We start from the raw sequence: 21,135 nt of genomic DNA, 5'->3' as shown, positions 1-21,135 counted from the left end.
GTCAGTGGCTGAGGTCTCTCTCCTTGGCTGTGCCTCCCAGATTCCTCACAAGCATCGTTTCCTGATGTTGACCACAGTACAACTCCAACAACATTCTCTGGCCCCATGTGGCTGTTCCTCAGGGCAGGCTGTTCCTCAGGGCAGGCTGTTCTCGGACACGGTGAGTGTGCAAATCTTAACCACCACCCCTGACACCCCCAGTTCATGTTTTAGAAAACAGGGCCTGGCTAGAGGAAGTGGGTAACTGAGGATGGACCTTTGAAGTTTGTAGCAAATTCTAGTTCCAGCCTGAATACTTGGCCTTCCCGTCCATACTGTGTGACGGTCCACCACCAAGCACTCATACTGCCATGTGGATGAAGCCATTTGTCCCGCCGCACTTTCTTTCCCCGTCACAACCAACCAGCCCTCTCCGATGCGGTGTGACAATTCTCTTTTTTAGGTTGTTCCTGCCCAATCCCATTACAGCAGCAAGAATAGTACCAAATTATAAGGCCTTTCACTTGTTGACTTCCATTCCTTTCAGGTCCCTCAAGGGCTTGTTTACTCTTTAAAGCCTTCCCTTAATCTCACTATTTCCTTAAAACAACAATTTTGAATGCTGCTTTCCCCACCTCCTGGCCCACCCTAGCTTTTTCTCATCTTTGTTGCTGTCCTGGTCTCCACAGCACTGCTGTGCTCTGGAGGTCCAGTATTTGCTTCCTTCCACTCTCCCTCCCACTGTAATAAAAGTTCATGAACGCAAAGGATTGTGAGTTGTATTCAGTAATCAATTCCCAAGATGTAGAAAGTTGGCTGGATGATAGCAGATACCTCCATAAATGTTTAGTGCATGAATGAGTGAATGCATGGCGATGATGATCATGAATTTCTAGAGCTGAAGAGAGAGACTTTTCCCATTAGACTATCTCTGGCAAGAGTGTAAAATGATGTTTTCTTTGGAAACACCGTCATTCTTGGTGCTCATTCTAACTTAGTAAAACACTCCTTTCATCTGAGCCTGCAGTGCATTAATGATCGTCTATGGGGAACAGTCAGAGAGATTACACTTGCCTAGAAGAAAGAATTGAAAGGAACCTAGTGATGGTAACATTTGGTCTGCTTTTAGACAGCACATTGCTGTCTTATGTAACTAAGAATAGTGTTATATATATGTGTGTGTGTGTGTGTGTGTGTGTACACATACATACATACATGTATAATATATATCATATAACGCACATCACTTCACATCGCACCATTCTAACATTTTCCCTGAGACAACGGGGTGGGCAACTTTGGTCAGAGCTGTATGCCCTCATCCTACATGCTCTTCTGATCATTCTCAAAATTGAGCTTTTCCTTGCTGCACTTACACACTGACCTGAGATAGAATATACTTAAGAAATGTTTGATTTGTGCAAGTACTTTTTAATCTGTTCAAAGATTTTAATATGCCAATAGTAATTTCCATAGTTTCTAATATTGTGAATTAATGACTTGCTTTAAATAGAAAAATAGATCTTGTTCTCCTTGGAGAAGTAGTAAATTATATGCTTTTTCTTATCAGTCAGAACCCAGTTAAGAAAATCAGAATATAAAATATTTTGTCTAGAGGGCAGTCCTACTTGCTCAGTCCTCATCAGAGAAGCTTCTTCCTTAAGTGGATGGTGATTAATAGAGACCCACAACTGGACAATGTGCAGAGAGTGGGAGGCTCTGAAGTGCTCAGTCCTAAATGGGACGTCTTTATCACCCCCCCTCCCTAAGGCTCAGGGATCTATAGAGAAGGGCGGGCAGAATAATTGTAAAAGCCAGAGGTAGTGGATGATTCCAAAGGAACAGTGACTTCCAGACACAGCAGGGCCGATCTTCAGGACCTCACAGAGACTATGACAGCAGGCTCAAGACCTGCACAGGTTTAAACCAGGGGAAATCCCAGCGCTGAGAAGACACAACGTCCCACCCCTGACCATGAAGCTATTTGTAATTTACACCATTAAGAAAGTGAAAACCAATTTTCTCCATTGGAGAGTCACTGGGTATATGAGTCATTCTTCAGGGCGGGCATCAGGCTCAGGGGTGGCCAAGATAAAATAGGTTCCAGGCTTTTGTGTGTGTCTCTCTCTCTCTCTCTCTCTCTCTCTCTCTCTCTCTCTCTCTCTCTTTCTCTCTCTCCCTCTGTGTGTGTGCACATGCACGTGCTTCTTACTTCCTTTTGTTTGGTGTGGTTTGCTATTTTTTGTCTTACTGGTTTTGTTTGGTTGATTGGTTTTGATTTGTTTAATTTGATTTTTGTATTTTAATTTATTTATGTTGAGAGAGAGAGAGAGAGAGAGAGAGAGAGAACAGAACCTGAGATTGGGTGGGTAAGAGATGGTGAGGATATAGGAGGAGTTGGGGGAGAGGAAGAATATGATCAAAATATAGGCTATGAGAAAAAATTTAAGTAAAAATCCACTAATTCGAGGATGTAATTTTGATGCAACAATGAGTATGGATAAGAGGTGATAAAATCCAAATAAAGTCATTTTTATATATTGTATATAAATGTTTGATTAAATAAGAACACATTTCGTCTGGGCAGTAGTGGCACACGCTTTTAATTCCAACACCTGGTACGCAGAGGCAGGAAGATCTCTGTGCATTCAAGTCCAGCCTAGTTTACAGAGTGAGTTCCAGGACAGGTCCCAAAGATAAAGAGGAACCCTTTCTTGAAAAAAAAAAGACCCCACATTTTCTCAGCTATTAATATATTTGTTAATAAATAAAAGTGGCAAGTATACTACAATATAGACAAAATTGATTTTGGTCTAATACTCAAGCTAGGCATGATGGCTCATGTCTATGATTTCTTCTTATCCTCTGCCAAATTATTTTTGCTTTTTTGCAGTTTTAAATAATAAAACCTAATTATATCATTCACATCTCTCTCTTTCCTCCAACTTCTCCCATACACCAGACTCGACCCCTTTCATGGCCTCTTTTTCTTTAATTGTTATTATTACATATATAAATCAATGCATAACTATATAAATGCAAAAAGAGGGTGATGGGTAGGTAAATACAAATTTAATTGTCTTGTATAGAAATGTCATAGCGAGTGAGTTACTTTATTACAAATGATTTATGATATATAGTAATCATAACTTCATATGTTCAGAAAATGTTTATGAAGGTGTGCTGTGTGTTACTCTCTTGGTGGGTAGACTTGATATAGATTCCTGAGCCTCAGATTTTAAGAAAGCAGACTTAGTACTGACATATAGTACAGTTACAATTTCATTTTAATAACCAACTTTGCAACTCTTTTTACTAAATCAAGTGGCATTTAGCAAACAAATTATCTAGAAAGATGCAAAAGGGAAGATAAAATAAAACCAAAAATTCCTTTTAAAAATATGAAATCAAAATATCAAATATATATATATATATATGCACACATATCATGTATGTCTAGGGGAGATTTATACATATATATGAACAGAACATTCATATGAACAGAAAATTATATTTCCATGGTTTAATATGAATAATACATCTTTCTAGAAGTCAGAGCTTAAATGCTATACAAGAGAATTATATATATATATGTATATATAATTACTATAAATACCAGATATTATGTAATAAGATGAACTGTTTACATGTGAAAAAATTCTGCAGTTGACAGAAGGATTGTTAGAAAATAGTAATCTATTTTAATTACATGGCTGGGCCTCATTACTAAGTGCTATTAATACAATGTGATTCAACTCACCCCAATTCCCAAGTAACATAATTGCGTTATGTCAAGGCAGGTTCATATCTAAAGGATGTAGACAGTTTGGAAGTTTTATGCAGGAAAAAATATGTGGAAGCATTTTTAGAAATTATTTACCAGGCATGGGTGAGGATGTTAAATGTGTGCACTTAAGCAAAATGATGATAGACGGAAGACAAGCAGTCACCATAAATAACTGATATGAAAGTTATTAATATCAGATGAGGGGATAATTTATCACGTTCATCTTTCCAGATGTAGAAGCGAGGTGCTAGAACTCAGCAACAGAGTGCAGTCTGCACAATTCTGAAAAAGTTTAAATTGATGAATTATTAATTAGCCATGTAAAATATTTATTAAATCCAACTGACATTTGTTAAGCTTGTGGTGCAGACGAAGCTCTGTGTGAATTACTGTGGAAGAGTAAAGAGTCGGGATCTGTGTCCCTCAGCTGCTCCTTCCTGTCCCCTCCCCCTTCAGTCCATAGCCATCATCCCCTCATAACACATGAGGACTCTTGGGGCTTCCCAAATTCTAGCCCTTTCTCATTATACCCAGCATCAGCAGGACCCCCTCTCCTCCATTCATAGACATAACAGGAAGGAACAGGTGTCTCTAGAGGTCTTTTCTGTTAGTTCTAGCCTGTAGGCATTTGTTTATTCTGTCATTCATTCCAGAAATTTTAATTATCATCTGCTATGTGCTAGGTACTTATAATGCATTGTTAGACATGCAGAGGAAACAGCGGTCTCACGCAGACTTAGATTTTCCCCAGGCTGTCCTCACGGAGAGTTACATGGAGGCTGCAATACATCCTTTCTCCCATAATTCCTTGAGGCGAAGGCCTGGGGAGTGATTCTATTTTCTCGCTTCACTTCCTCCATCCTCACTCACTCAAGCTCTGCTGCTGAGCAATTGCCATCTCTCCAGTGCATTCCATGGTTCATATAAATAGTGGCAATTGTTTGGAATAAGTCGTGTTACAAAACCACCCCAAAGTGACTACTTTCCCATGTAGAAATGGTAAAGATGAGATTATGAAAAAGTCCTATGATTTAGGGGACTTAGGTTAAAACATGACATGGAAAAATTGTGTCAAAGAAGAACAAATGTCAATACGTCCCTGTTTTATTACCCCAGATGCTTTTATTGCACGTATTCATGCTGATACTGAACATAAACAGGTCAGGGAAAGTAAGCAGAGTTTAATTAAAACATGTAAATTACAAAGCATTACAGAAATTAATTGCAAACAAAGCCCAGTACAGTTAAGTGGCATTAAAAACTGCGAAAGGTACAGAAAAACATTAAGCAGCAGGGGAATATTGGTAAGCAGGTGGCCGAGAGGCAGTCAATTGACATCTAGCGTACTTCCTTGTGTCTAGAGGACACAAGAAGCTCTACTCGGTACATCTAAGCAAAACTGGAGTCACTACAGCTAAATTCTTATCAGTCGACAAAACTTAAAGCAAAATAGCACTGTTGGCACCCAGAGTCTTTCTCTTCGTGGCACTTGATGTGCCTTGTCCTCTTAACTGGGTTGAGAGTCACCCAGGAGACACATCTCTGGGGATGCCCGTCAGGAAGTTTTCAAAAAAGGTTTCACTCAGGAGAGAAGACCCTCCATGAATGCAGGTGGCACTAACCCCTGGGTAGGGGTCCTGGACTGAGTCAAAAGAGTGAGGAAGTCTGCATCTCTGCCTGCTTCCTGCGAACAAGGTGTGGCCAATTCCTTCGTGCTGTCGCCACTACAGCTGCAGGTGCTCTCTCTGCCGTGCCTTCCATGTTAGGATAGATTGCCCCCCGCCAGACTGTGTGCTAATATAAATGCTGCTTTGTTAAGTTGCTTGTGTAGGCTGCTTTATCGGAGCAGTAAGAAAAGCAACTGAAGGATTCCAGTGTTCCTATTCCACAGGGAGCATAGAGATGGCTTCCAAAGGTCCTTCCACATTATGCTGCTCATTAATAGTGTACAAACCATAAGATTTAGAAGTAGCAATAGAACCAATTGTACTAGGAGACTCGCACACCGTTCTTTCTTTCATGGATATGATCAACAATATGTGAGATTTAGTATTTGAATAATATAACAAACATCCCTTGCCAGAAGGCTAAATGTCCTCTTATAAAATATTAATGGGTTTACAGAATATAGCTTCAGAGTAAACAAAACCTTGGGAAATTTTTGATTTTCATTCCCAAAGGAAAAAAAAAATATAGATATTCCATTTAATAGTCCACAAAATAAAACTAGATATAAAATACAGAGAAACCAGCAAATAAATTTGAGGAAATGGAAATGCTGTTCCAGGGTGTTATTGAATGACAAAGGAAGTAAAATTTAGTCCATTGCTACTTGGAATACAACAGGCATAAATATTGCAAGCATGCAGACACTAGAATAAAGAATATTCTATGTGCACCTGCCAAGTGACAAGGTCACAAACAAATGGCCAGCACAGACCTTGCATGTTCATGTTTGATCCACCCATAGTTTGTCCAATGAACCATATCTGGTCTGTACCCATTTTCTGTCAAAGTCATACCACTCTTAGAAGGCAGTACCAGCCTGTGCCCAAGTGATCAAGTCACACAGTAGGAGGTATGTGTCGCTTGCTTGTTTGGTTGATGCTAACACCTATCACCTCTGTTAAGCCTAGTGTCAGCTCTCAACCAGCTCTCAACCCTAGGCCTTCTCACTACTCTTCCCATATTCAATTCTTTCTTTGGAGAGAAGTTCAGGTTCCCCATTAAAGGCATTTGTATTCCTTTGCCAGGGCCCCCTGCCTCCAATGACATCTATAGCACATAGAATAATGTTTACATTCTTTGTTGTAGTTCAGCTTTGATCAGCTTTGGCCTGTGTTTCTGACACCTCTCACTTTCCCCTCTTTATTATATATTCCAATGTTGTAAGAGCCCACTTGTTGGTTCCTGGCTACTCAGCCCTGAAAAAATCACACAGAAACTATATTCATTAAATCACTGCTTGGCTTATTAGCTCTAGTTTCTTATCAGTTAAATCTTACATCTTCATTTAACCCATTTCTATTCATCTGTGTATTGCCACATGGCAGTGGCTTACCAGGTAAAGTTCCAGGTCTGTCTCCGGTGGAGCTACATGGCTTCTTTCTGACTGTGCCTCATTTCTCCCAGCATTCATCTTAGTTTTCTCTGCCTAAGTTCTACTTTGCTGTAGGTCCAAAGCAGTTTCTTTATTAATCAATGATATTCGGAGCATACAGAGGGGAATACCACATCATTCCAGACACCACTCCCCTCATTTCTGGGAACATATAATCAGGTCTTAATTCAAATGTTGCCTTTTCCCAACTGCTTTCGCTGATACTGTGACATGTTCTCTGTCATTGCTATAACTTAAATGACCCCTCCAAGGATCAGGTATTTGAAGTATCATTTCAAACCTGGAGTAACTTTGAGGTAGGGGTTTGCTGAGTAACTCAGATCATAGGGGTGCCATTGAGAATACTGGGACCCCAGCCAGTATTGGTTTAGTCCTCCTCCCATTCTCTCCCCCCTCCTCTTCTCTCTTTACCCTGCTCTGTTCCCCTCCCCATCTTCTTCTCAGTTGCCTTCAGATCAGACTTTTCTGCCACATGCTACTGTCATGGCCTACTATGCCATCTCAGTCCCCAAGCAATCATAACAAGTGACAATGGATTGACACCTTTGAGGCCAAAATAAACCTTTATTACTTAATAAGTTGTTTATGTGAGTATTTTTTTCACAATAAGGGTAAGATGACTGATATAGTCACCTTTCTCACACCCATTGATTGGTTTATTTTGGGCAATGTAATAACACTATGACAGAGTCCTGGTTTTTCTGCAGAGATAAATTTTTAAATACTTAATGGATAGAAGTCCCATGACCATGGACAAATGTCACCTTATTAAGAGCTGGTTCTTCCCGGGCTTACCTGCAGATTCAGTGCATCTCTAGCGGCATCCCAACAAGGCTCTGGTGTGGAAACTGAGGTTCTGGTCCTCACCTTTATATAAAAACAGCAAGGTGGGAAGAGCTCTAGCTTTCCAGCTTCAGTGTAGAGTCAGGCCGTCTTAGTGCAGCATGAGGATGAACAGGTAAGTGTGCAAACTAAAAAGGCTAAATGCAGGCCTTTGCCTATAAGGCCGCTTTTCCAGTTCCTGTGATGAATGAAATATCCTTATAAAAACAACTTTAATGGATTGCTGTTAGCACATAGTCTCTATGTTTTTTTCCATTTGAGTGATTGTTCCCCCATTCTTGTTCATGACATTTTTAGCTGTTCCAGAATCTTTTCCATTTTTGCTTTTACTCTCAGACATATGACCTATTTCAAGTTGATTTTCTGTATGGCATGAGATAGTTCCTTGTAGGAATCTGCAGTTCTAGCACCACCAGGCTTTCCTTTCCTCTTTGAGTTCCTTTGAGCCCTCTGTAAAAGCAATTGGTTTCTGAGATGGCTAGTGATCAATTTCAACTGGGCAAAAGTTAGAATCACCTGGGAGATGGGCCTCTTGGGTATGTCCATGGGAGATTATTTTGATTAAGTTAAAGGCAGCTTAAAGAGAAAGGGGATTCTTTATCTCACATTTCCAGGTTATAGTTCATCATTGTGGAGAAGGACTCAATCACACAGCATGAGGAAGCAAGTGGTTACGTGGCACCGGTACACAGGATCAGGGAACAATGCTGCATGCATGCCTTTCCCCAGCTTGCTTTCTCCATCCTAACACAATCTAGGATAGCCTGCCAGGAAATGGGGCCACCTCAATATAACCTAACCAAGACAACGCACTAGTATATATAGAAATAAAAGTAATTAAAAAAAATGTTGGCCTTAACAAAGCTTCTCAGTTACTAGAAACACTCATCACTTTTAATTACTAAAGGTAGTCTTCTTTTGTTAAATTTTGTTGAGGATTTCTTAGTTAAGAAACTCAATCTTTTCCCTTCTTTTAAAATGTTAGTTTTTATATACTTAGTTTATTTATTTTCCATTTTAAGGTGCATCCACATAAAGTGTACCGTAGGGCTCGGTTTGTGTGCCTCCTTATTCTTGTAGATTACAGTTCTTTGCTGTTAGACACTATTCCTTAACAGTCATTTCATTTGTCTTTGCTGTTTCCCAGGTGTTTCTAGCAGTAGATCAAATGCAGAATTAGTGCTTTCAGCACGGCTACATATCCTGGCCTTTGACGGATGCTCTCTCTGGATATAGGATGTTGATAGTCTTTGCTTTTAAATATAATTGTATTCACTCTTTTATTGAAACCCCTTTTGTTTTACTTTTGAGATTATAACATAATTGCATCATTTCTCTCCCTCACTCTATCCCCTCCCATAAACACCTCCTTGCATGCAGACAAAGTATTTTGATTATATTATATTCACCTCTCACTCCAAGAGTCATACCCTACCGCCCACCCCATTACCAACTTGCTCCCAAATCAAGTCCAATTCACAGGCGAGGGGGCATCCACCAGCACATGGCTGACCTGACAGTAGACTCTCCCCTCCCTAGAAGTGATCATTTGTCAATTGCTCTTCAGGGTGGTACCTTGTGAGTTCTCCCCACTTCATGTGAGAGTGTTGAGTGGGTTGACTTTCTGCAGGCAGCTGCAGCTGTTGCATTCACAGTTGCAGTAATCTTGCCATACCCAGAATACACCATTTTGTAGCAGTTCTCTAACTTCTGGCACGTAGATCTTTGTGCTCCTTCCTTACAATGTTCCCTGAACCTTGAATGCCTGTGATACAGATGTCACATTTGATCACTTTCTTGGCATTTTATTAAACTGTGTACCATTTATGAACTTGGTTTTAGCTAAAGTCTCTTCTCAGTTTTGTTTCAGTCCTTGCACTTTGCTGTGTGCCTTGCAATCTCTACCTTGTGTGTGACCAGATGAGGACTTAAGTAGCATTTACGTGCTTAACTTGGAGTCCCTTTCTGTGGACTCTTTTTAACTGATATTCCACCTTTTGACTCACCAGGTCAGCAGGAGTACATTTTTCTTCTTGAGCTCCAGCTGCCTTATCCAGCTTCCTTATCCAGCTCAGAAAGAACCTTGTAGGAATACTTCATATGAGCTTGCCTCTTGTTGGTTGCTACTCCTGCCCCCCGCCCCACCACTATAGATCAACTACACTTTAGTTTCTGTTTTCTACTGTTTGTCTTTAATACCTTTAAATGATGTATGTATGTATGTGTGTATATTTGTATTGTGTGTATGCATGTGTGTATATTTGTATTGTGTGTATGCACATATGTGTATATGTATGTGTGTATATATGCATGTATGTCTGCATGGACATACTATAAAAACATTTATTGTAATCATTGAATCCCTCCAGTATATGAGCTTCTTTGGGGTACACCTTCTTTCCCAAGCTCTTTCTATAGCTCTGTGAAGTCCTGTGCTACTGTTTCCCCCATTTCTCTGATCATCATTTTGTGCATGCACTACTTTGTTGGCCTATTGCTTTCATCCTTATCTTTCTTCTGGCTCCTTCCTCAGTCCTGTATCCTCTCCTTTTACCTTTTCCTGTCTGATCCTACTTGATATATTGATTTAAGGTACTTTTTGCCTGATAACTTGAATATGTATGTCAGGATTTTCAGTTAAAATATGAGCTCATTTCCCTTCCATTCTTATTATACCTCCCTAATCCCTTTTCTGAGTGATTCTCTGTCATCATCTCCCTCTGCCCTTCCTCTCCGTGCTCCAGCCTGCTAGGTCTGCCACTTTTATATCTCACTCTGATTTCTCTTTGCCACTATCATCCTATCTTAAATCTTATTCTTATAACATTCTTAGGAGTGGTATTGCTTTATCCAGGTATTCTTTCCATGCATATCTACTGTGCTGTTCAGCGAGCCTCTCAAATCACCAACTTTATGATACCGCTTTCCTGTCCTAAAGCCTATTGAGTGTCTCCTTCTCATCTGTAGCATAAGATTCCAGCTGTGGTGCTGGTTTATGAGCTTCCAGGTTAGGTCTGGAAGCTCAGCTCCCACCCTCACCTCTGCCAGGACTCTTGCTTCAGGTCTGTGCAGCCCAGAGCTGTTAACAGTTCTGGGGCTCTCAATTCTTTCCTGTTTGGAAGCATTTCACACAGGTTTTCCCTCTCTTTGGAAGGCATGTACGTAATTTTCAACTTATAATTATTTCCTAGCTCAAATGACACTGGTGGAAATTGACCTTGAGCCATCAGGGAGTCCCTTGGCACATGGTACTGGTACCCTGTGCCTGGATTACATGGTTCTAATCCTGCCCATGGGCTTTTCCCCTTCCACTAGACTGCAAGCTCCCTAAAACAAGAGGCATGTCTACTTCACTGGCAAGTTGGAACAACCAGAAACCACCTGTTTGCCATCTTTTAAAAGATTTCTAAACCTTTTTATCTATGTGCACTTGTGTTGTATGGGTGTGCCATATGTGTGCAGTTCTTGTGGCCAGGAGATAAAATCTGATCCGCTGGAGCTGGAGTTACAGGCAGTCATGAGTCTTCCCATGTGGCTGTGAGAAACCAAACAGTCATTCTCTAGAGAACAGACAGTGCTCATAACCCCTGAGGAGTCCCTCCCCTCACCACAAAGAAAGTTAACATCATCTTATTTAACAATATATATCAGAATAAATTTCATATAAATTTAGTAGTTGATATTATTTTAATATAAAAATATAGTTAAATACCCACTTTATTTCTCTCTAGAGACATATTTCCCAAAACTAAAATAGAGGCCACATTCTATAGTTTTTATTAAGATTTAAAAGTTATATTTAAAGCTTCAGTATTTAATGTTTGTTTAAATTTTATTTATTAGTTAATAAAATTACTGAGGCCTGAGTGATACCCAGCACAGATATTCCTTTCTGTATGGCATTTGCATTTAGTGGGGGTAAGAGATACACTAAATAAATAAATAATTTAGTATTCAGTTTTTCTAATGCTGATGCTCCACTGGCAGGAAAAACACACACAAAAGATCAAGTGAGGTAATATCCATGTATCAAAAATGTTATACTTTATAACAAAAGCACTATGCCTATTTATCTAATTACAAACTTTTAAGTTTTATGTTTATTTGCATAAAATACGTTTTGCAGAATAAATTTCGTGAGTATTAAAAAGTCTACATTGCATAGCAAACTATCTTCCCATCTTCTTCAGCAACCTTCTCTTTCAGAGGCAAACACCACTGCCAGCTTTCTATCAGAAACGTTTTAAAAATGCAATGCCAGTGAGGCTACAATGGAAGAGTGCTCTCATAAACTGCAGGAGGGAATAGGAAGTGATCTAATCTTTCTGGAAATAAAAACTGTCACCATATATCAAGTCTTAAGATGTATGCTATGACTTCATAATTATACTTTTGGACTCTATAGAAAAATAAATCAATGGTACAAATTTATGTAATGGGTAGATAGTGTGATGTAATTATAAGAAATTGTGAAACATCTTAAGTTTCCACAAGCAGCTTATTACAGAACAGTATATCACACAATGGAATATTAGAGAGCTCTTATTGTTCATCCATAGCTTCATGTTATTCCAGTTCCTACATAATTCCTTAAATGTAGATTCTGTAAGTGCATATGGAGTTATGAGGCATAGTTCAGTGGTAGAGCATTTTCTCGGCATGCAAAAAGTTAGTCCCCCAGCACCACACACACACACACACACACACACACACACACTTCAACAACACACCACCACCACCTCTACCAACAGCACCCAGAAAAGCTTGAATGCTATGTAGTCAGCCAAGACAAATTCCAAACTTACCAGCATGTAAGAACCACCTAGAAAACATCTGGAAACATCTGGCTAAAGACTAGACTCTGGAGACTCTAAAAGGAGGTATTGAACTTTGTTCCAACAGTAATACTTAAGCATCTGAGAAACACAGGGCAGATCAATTAGCATCTCAAACCGTACTAGCAAGGGCAGGAGATATAACTTAGATTAGTCAAATACTGGTCTACTGTATGTGGGGCTTTGCCCTCATGACAAAACACAGAAAGATGAAAATCGGCAATTACTTTGATATTGAAAGGCTTTGAGTACACTTTTCATTGAGATGTTTTAATGGAAGTAAATGTTGAAACTGAGAGTGAATTCTGTAAGGAAATGTAATTTTCATATACACTGTTACCTTATAAAGCAGATTAAATTTGTGGGGATTTACAGGTGTTGTGGTTGCTCCCACACACTTGGCCTAAGTGAATGAGGAAGCAAGCTTAAATATTCCTCATGAGCTGACAGGAACAAGTAAGTAAAGCACCACAAAGCTCCCACGGTCTCATGGGAGAAACCTGAACACCTCACAGGAAGACAGCACACATGCTTCCCAGGTCTGCAGTCTTATCCCCAGGTGTGATGGGCAGCCACGTGTGCTTTACATGTCCATTTACTTTCCTGCCTTTGATCATGCTTTGTTTGTATTTTGTTTTCCAAGACAGGGTTTCTCTGTAGCTTTGGAATCTGTCCTGGGAACTAGCTCTTGTAGACCAGGCTGACCTTGAACTCACAGAGATCCACTTGCCTCTGCCTCCCGAGTGCTAGGATTAAAGTCTTGTGCCACCACCATCCGGTTGATCTTGCTTTTTTTTTTTCTTCTTTTCCCAGAACATTCTCATTTCTGTCTTCTGGAAAATTCAAGCTTGTTCTTTCCATTATGAAATACCATTGTCTTTAATAAGTTTCTTGAGGTCTGGCCATACATCTGTCTGTCAGTTCCATGCCTCCAGGAGTTCCAGTTGGTTGTGTCTTTTTCCCTTGTGAAATGACCAGAGGTTGTTTCCCATCATCTGTTCTCAATCTGTCCCTTGGTCTCGTGCTTAGTCCAGTGTAGGGGTTCAGTGAAGTAAACCTAATGGAGGTAACATTTGAAACGGTGGGGGAAAAGCAAAGTCTCCAAGAGGAATTTATTGTGGTTTTCATGCATATTATATTTAAGATGCAGAGCTAAATTTATAAGAAACAGTAAAGTGTGGCAATGCATTGTGATAAATATATCTCTTACTTTCTGAGAGGCTAGCATTTTGCTGAACCTCACAGCTGAGTTAATAATACACCTTAAGGTCACTTAAGTTTAAAACTAGCGCTGGGTACACTCAGCCTGTGTGTTTAACCTGCATTCTAGAGAACAATGTAACAGTCAAGTATGCTTACCTTGGACTTCCCAAGTAGTCAACTTTACAACCTAAGCTAAAACATAGTTATAATATCGAATTGTGTACTCTTTTATGCTCTTGACCAAGAGTAATGCAGGCATGTTTGACAATCGCTTGCTGAAAACAGCAAAAATAGAAGTGGAAAACAATCATAACGTGACTATCCACCACAAATGTGGAAGAAGACATTTGGATGTTGTTTGATAAGCAATGATGTTTATAATACTTTTTGTTATCTGGGTCAGTTGGAATCTGTTAGTGTCAGTGATTTGTTCACTAGTAAAATTGTAAAGTAACTCTCATTCCCTCCCTTGTGAGTTTTGTTCTTTTAAAAAGAATATGATGATGGGATGTCCCGGGGGGCTGGCGGAGTCCGGCAAGGATGGCCGTGAGTCCCTGCAACGCTATGCGGCCGTGGGAGTCAGGTGGGCAGTTACGGCGGATAAAAGGCTCACAAGACATAGTAAATAAACATAAGGGTAAACATTTATTACTTAAAAAGAAATAAAAAAACCCAGAGAGACAGAGATAGACAAATATATAGACATAAAGACACAGAGACAGAGAGAAACATGTGCACACGACAGGAGACAACCACACAAGAGAGAGAGAAAGATGGCGAAGGGGGAGGTCAGAAGTGGCTGGGTGGGCGTGGTTAGTTCTTAAAGTGGCAGCAGAAGACTAACAGTGAGGTTCAATAAGTACAGAGTAAAGCCCTTTGTGAGGGAGGGCAGAAGACACAGGGGAAAACATAGTAGAGAATTCAAATTTGGGCTTGAACTTGGTTAATGACACCAAGGGGAAGTGCTACGATTTCTCTCCTTAAGGCAGCACCGGCACACTATTGGTGACTCAGAGGTCATTATCAGTGTGTTCAACCACAGGTGATTGTATACTTTTCTCAGTAAAGATCTTTAATTATATTTTATTTTATTCTAATTTACAAGCAAGCTTTCAACTAAAATGGTGATCATTCACTCATATTTTTGTAGAGTCATATAAGTAGATATTGATTTGAGCCATATTTAATTACTCTCCTAAGCATCAGAAAGAGTCAGATTGGCAGTTCCCGTGATTCACTGTAAAAAGTGGGAATCAAGGGCTCAGGCTCTTTTTCGCAGCCGCTCTACAGCCACAGTCTCAGAGTGCGTGCCATTTACTGTTAGCAATGCAACCGTATACATTTTATTAATATCCATATAGACCCTCCGAATGCAGGCTTCTGGCTCAGGAGGTAATGAGGACCCCCCCCCCTCAGGCTATTAGCCAAGCAAAGTTGGGAAAGTCAGTGGTCAGAAAAGCCTTAGGCAGGATTTGAGTCTTCTGTGAACAATTGAGCCCTGTCACTGCGTTTGTATTCTGTACCAGCTTTCCAGAGCAAACCTCCGAGGGTTAAAACAATGCAACATCATTAAAATGTTAATTTGTATCTCTGTGCCTGTCCCAGAATTGAATTTTTGAGGAGTTAATTACATTTCTCTCTGCGGGTTCAGGAAACTCTTAGTCTCACATTATCTAATTTATTGAACATATTTTGGTCCTTACAACTTTTCCATTAGTCATCCCTAAAACATACATGGGACAACGAATAAGACACTGATAATGATCATTGCTATCCAGAGGAAGCACAGCCCCCAACTGCAGGATCATGGGAAATCGAATGACACGACTTCCAAACCTTGGCACTCTGAGCCTATATCCCTCCACGCCAACAAGTTAGGTCCTATCAGGGGCTCCCTGTGTTTGCTGTGAGTGTTGGTGATGACAGACTCCTGTGTTATAAGAATGTCAATGCCCATATTTTTTCTCACTGCTGATGTTTTGATTCCCTGCAACTTTCAAAATTAAAAGACCCTTAAAAACAAACCGTGCTGAAAATATCTTTTAAAAATAAGAAGCACATTCAGATTCTGCTGCACAGCAAATTCCCTGCGAAGAAAAGTTCCAAATTTGCGACTCTATTTGCATTTCCATAAACACAGAGAATCTTTGTGCCTAATATGTGACAAATAACAGTGTTAGAAGTAGGCATTTTAAGGCTCTAATTATGCATAGGTTCTCATTCTTGTTAGTGTGTTTACAATGGGAAGCAATATAAAATGTGTACTGCCCCCACAACAAGGCTGATATTTTAATGCATTTTAACTCACAATGATGTTGTTTAAAATGATTAAAGCATTTAAATAATAAAAAGATGCTAAGGTGCCACTGTGCCCCCTCAAGCAGATTCTAAGATGTAGATGAATTGCAAAATATCAAGGAGTTCCCAAGCATCAACTCCTGAGAAGGGAGAGAAGGTACCAGGGGTGGGAGGCGGGAGAAGCTGAGCAGTGATACAGCCTAAACAGGGCCTGACCCACCCTTCTGAGCTCTGTGGAGTATGCAAAACAAATTTCTTAGTCAAATGGCAAAGGATATTTTCCTATGTGTGAGTTTGGTTATGCATTCAGGTGGACAAACTTAGGGCTGTTGCTAACCTAGGCCACCAACTCCCTTCCCAAATGCAAATATGAGTCCAGCATGCTTGGCTGTGCCGGCAGATGATCCTGTAAGTCCAGGCCTAAGAATTTTCCTTAATTCATGGTAGGACTGTGGGCCACAGCTGTGTAACACACCAAGTCTCTGGTAGGATAGAAGAGGATGGCAGGTTCATGTCTGTAGTGAGGAAAGCCACTTGTTTATTCCGGGCCACCCAGACTCCCAAAATAATCACACAGAAACTATATTATTTAAATCATTGCTTGGCCCGTTATCTCTAGCTTCTTATTTGCTAACTTTTACATATTAATTTTACCTATCTCCATTCATCTGTGCATCACCACGAGGTTGTGGCCTATCAGCAAAGTTTCAGCATCTGTCTCTGGTGGGGCTCCATGGCTTCTCTCTGACTCCACCTTTTTTCTCCCAGCATTCAGTTTAGTTTTCGCCACCTAGCTCTGTTCCCCTATAGCTCTGCCTTAGGCCCAAAGAAGTTTCTTTATTAACCAATGGTATTCACAGCATACAGAGGGAAATTCCACATCACATGTCAACTTTCAAAACCAGGGCTGTTCAGCCTGTGCAGATGTGTTCAGGAATGAATCCTCCTCCCTCAAGGAGGAGGAAATGATGAGGCTGCATGAGGGACGATATCCCTCCATGACATTTGAATAGAAAAGAAAAATGAGCCTGAACTGGTCACCAGACCCAAGCAACACAATGAGAGGGGTTTTAGATGCCTTTGCCTACAAGTAATCCCTGTCTCCAGAATGATGTTTGGGGCTGAGGGAGTCATAGGTAAAGCATGCAACATAAATAATAAGGGTAAGTTTAGGCTTATTGCACAGCTGGGTTATGATATGGACCAGTGTGCCCTCTTCCTGCTCCACTGGGAGAGCTTGGACAGTTATTGAGGGCACAAATTAGGTGACCTCTCTTCACCTTTGAATAGTCTTTGTTTGCTGAATGGAATTAGTCAGCTTTGTTTATTAAAATCACAACATGCTTAGCACTGAACTTATCTAGTGTAAAGGAAGTAATGGAATTACAGAATTCTCAGACCCAGAAAGACCTTCGAGAGCACAGTCTGTTCCCCTCCTAATTTCAAAATGGAAACAAGAGGTCTAAGTTGTAATAGGAAGAGCTCCAGGGTAGGGTGCTTTCTTTGTCAATATGTTCATTGGGAACATATGTTCATTGGGAAGGAAGAGTCTTCTCAAGTCAGCATCCATCCCGAACACTTCCCTTCAGTGGCTGGCATGTTGCTGGCTTTCAGATAAAATACATTTGTTAAATAAATTAATTCACCAAATCTGCATGCTTGGTTTTGGCAATCTTTCGATAGCCTGAGGCTTTGCAAGACTATTGTGTTTAAGAGGCTTAAATTAAGATTCCTGTATGGAATATGTAAGAGAAAAATTCAGATGCTTTATAGTTTTTTTTAAAATTCACATATACCAAGGAAAAATGCACCACTCTACACATGTCATGTTTTTATTTTAGGTTGGAGAAGTGATCACAGGAGGTCAGCGAACACCCACGTCTGTGAAAAACAGCCTGGACAGCGGCAGAGAGCAAGTGAACCACAGGTATCATGTTCCTGATTGTCCTTGCCTATATGACTTTGTTCTTCTCATTATCACACAGTGGCTAGAACGCAGCTTCCAGAAGAATTGTAAGCATTTAATGTTTGGCAATGCTTGGACCATGCATGTTCATGTTTGTTTCAACTCCCTAGACTCCTCATTTATAAGGTTCTTTATGTTCCAAACTCCAACCTGTATCTATGCATGTCTCAGCTGCTTCTGAAAATTATAGTAAGACTGATAATATTCACCATGACTGCTGATATTTACTGATATTGATATTGATATTACTTTGTACCCACATTAGTCTGTGCAAGCCCAACTTTTCAAGAGGGATTTGAGTGTCCCAAAGGCCATGGAGCATGTTGAACCAGTTCATGTTCATAATACCACTTTTATCACACCCCTGTATGATCCCTTGTCACCAAACCTTCTGGATTCCATAAATATAAAAGCCTATATCACTGCCCTCTTCTCCATGTCCTGACCATAGGTTATCTACAGCCTCTTCCTAAATGCATTTTTCAGCCAAACTCTCACTTTCTCAAGAGAATATTCCCTCATTTCCAGTATTCCACTGTGTTAGAAACTGCTTCCCCAAGATCCTGGCCCTGTCTCCTGGAAAGCTTCAGAACAAAGCCAATCTCCTCTAAACATGCCAGCATGGAAGTCAGTTTGTGCGAAGCTCTCCTTGTTCCCAGGCTCTGGATAAGGCCCCAGTTCCTTCAGCTAGCCTACTTCTCATGACTTCCAGACTCTTAACATCCAGATGGCAAAATCTATTTTGGACTAAGGCAAATTTATCTCGGTGCTACAAATGTATATTCTGGATCACATCATAAAAATACCTGCACGAGCGCTGTATCTGTGTTCTGCATTATAAAGCCTTGACCATGTGTATAGCCAAAGGTGACCATTGAGGTTTTAGAGAGATTTTTAAACATGGAATTTGCGTGAAGAACAGGTACGAAATTGAATTTCTCCTGAAAACCATTTTGCTGTTTTAACCTTGGAAAGTCAACCTAGTGAATTTTACTACAGATTCAAGATCCTGGGGTATCACGACTTATGTGACTATTAGAGTCATAATTAACCCCAACACCCTCAAGCCATGTAAACAATCTGAGCTAATTTGCGAAGGATTACAGGATAGGAAGGCAAACCACTGTAGTTTAGAGGTCATTATCAGACCTCAGAAAGACTGTCATTGCTATGATTAGATTTGGCAGTTGGAGAAGTCTTAGCACAGTACATCCACAAATGATTTCTTTCTCAGTTTCATTGTGGAGAAAGCTCACCTCCTAACCCCACACCCAGGGCTCGTGTGGAGGCTGTCTGTGGAGCTCCTTCATCCCTGAAAAACTTCAATGTATACTTTAGCCCTTCTTTATGTATACTGCTTTTGGGCTGGGCAACTCCATTAACTAAAGTCGTCTATTAAAGGTGTGCATGGAGACTGAGTTTGGGTTGCTTGTTGGTCTTTGTAGAAGAGGGATAGCAATATAACAGGAATCTGGGAGGACTGAAAGAGTCCTCCACCTTCTCCTAACTGGATCAGTCTGCTTCTCAAGCTGAGCAGATGGAGCAGGTAGAGGAGGAAGAAGGGATGGTTTATCCCTCATGGCTGGAGGGAAGCACCTGGTGAATGAATGTGGCTCTTCATACTGTGATGCAAAGGGAAACGTGCAGGGTCCTCAAAAGTGAAAATATTTATGATGCAGTTGCTGAGATCCTAGACAAAACAAACTATCTTTCATTATCAAAATAACTTGGCATGGAAAAAAGCCTTTCTTACTGAGATGCACAGAAGTTGAATATCACAGAATGAGTGAGAGATGGATCCAGAACTGTGATGCTTTGGGATTATCCTTTATATTGTATAGTGTAGTCATGACCTAACACCCTGAATTGAAGTTAGCAATAGTTCTATGACTGACGCTTTCTTTGCCTTACTCTAGGAATCTTATCCTGTTTTAGAGTTTTGTATGCTTGCCTTTTCTGTTTGGGTGCTTTCTATCAGGAATTGAGTTTTGTTTAAGGAGTGATTTTTTTTTATGTTTCACTGGCTCTAAAATGTTGGTCATCAAGACCCCTGTGTCACAAATCATGCATCTGAATGTGAAGGTCTGGATTCTTGCTTGATTTTCATAGCTTTATAATAAGTCCTTATAACTTAAGAAAAAGGTTGTCTCACCTTCTTGAAGAGGATTTGGCTGTTCTTGTGTCTTGTGAGATTGATATGTAAAATAAGAATAGATAGATAGATAGATAGATAGATAGATAGATAGATAGATAGATGGATGGATGAATTTTCTTTATTTGCAAGAAGCCATGAAAGAGTGACAATTGTAGGAACATTTATAGAAATTGAAATCATAGAAAGAATTCAGGCTAAGATAAATAAGGTGTGCACTTACTTGGTGTGTGTGTGTGTGTGTGTGTGTGTGTGTGACATGAAAGAAGAAAAAGTAATTCTATGTGACATGAAGCAGAAAGAAAGACTGGTGAGTGGATGAGAATCAGTCAAAAGTGGGTCAGAGGGATGGGGAAGGGAAAGAGGGGTCAAATGAGAACATAGTATAATGATGTATGTGTCTGAAAACGTCACAGTGAAGCCCATTACTTTGTATACTAATTACAAACGTAGTTTCACAAAGCATCAATGCCCTTTCCTCCATAACTCCCAACATCCACACATTTGCTGTTGCCTCCTTGGCATTTCAACAGCCTTTATGATGTCAATACCAGAGATCTTGCCAAGCAGCCTGGGGCATGGCAGTTGAGTGTGTGTTATCTGTGCCTTCTTCCTTAGATTGTGGACACAAGTCATGTCTTAGTTTTAAATTCCTAGTACTGATCATAGCACAAGGCAGCCGAAAGAGGTGTAATGAAAAGCACACTGAACTAAATGACTGGCTCTTACCCTTGGAGTAATGTCCTTGACCTATGCTCTCTTTTCTGCACGGATCCCACCCTCACTGAGTGTCTGCTGAGTTCCTGGTACTCTGTCCTCTCCTTCACTTCTGTGAACTAATTTGGTCTGGACAGTATCCACATGTGGTTGTCATCATTCTAGTTTTAATGATAAATCCACTGAGGCATAATGGCTGGGCCCCTCACTCTAGAGCTATAGCTTAGTAGCTAG

The 21,135-nt window shown here is 40.3% G+C and overlaps 1 protein-coding gene across 1 annotated transcript in view; it reads left to right on the top strand.

Moving 5' to 3' along the window:
• Dnaaf11 (dynein axonemal assembly factor 11) overlaps positions 1-21,135 on the top strand; it is a 110,887-nt gene that overhangs the window by 82,589 nt on the left and 7,163 nt on the right. Inside the window, exon 11 of the mRNA XM_048457208.3 lies at positions 17,908-17,993. Coding sequence (XP_048313165.3) covers positions 17,908-17,993 — 86 coding nt within the window. The remainder of the gene's footprint in view (positions 1-17,907; positions 17,994-21,135) is intronic.

The sequence above is a fragment of the Myodes glareolus genome, chromosome 19 (assembly GCF_982192425.1).
Source record: "Myodes glareolus chromosome 19, mMyoGla1.1, whole genome shotgun sequence".
Taxonomy (NCBI): domain Eukaryota; kingdom Metazoa; phylum Chordata; class Mammalia; order Rodentia; family Cricetidae; genus Myodes; species Myodes glareolus.
The sequence above is the reverse complement of the archived record's forward strand: the minus strand, read 5'-3'. Positions and strand labels throughout refer to the sequence as shown.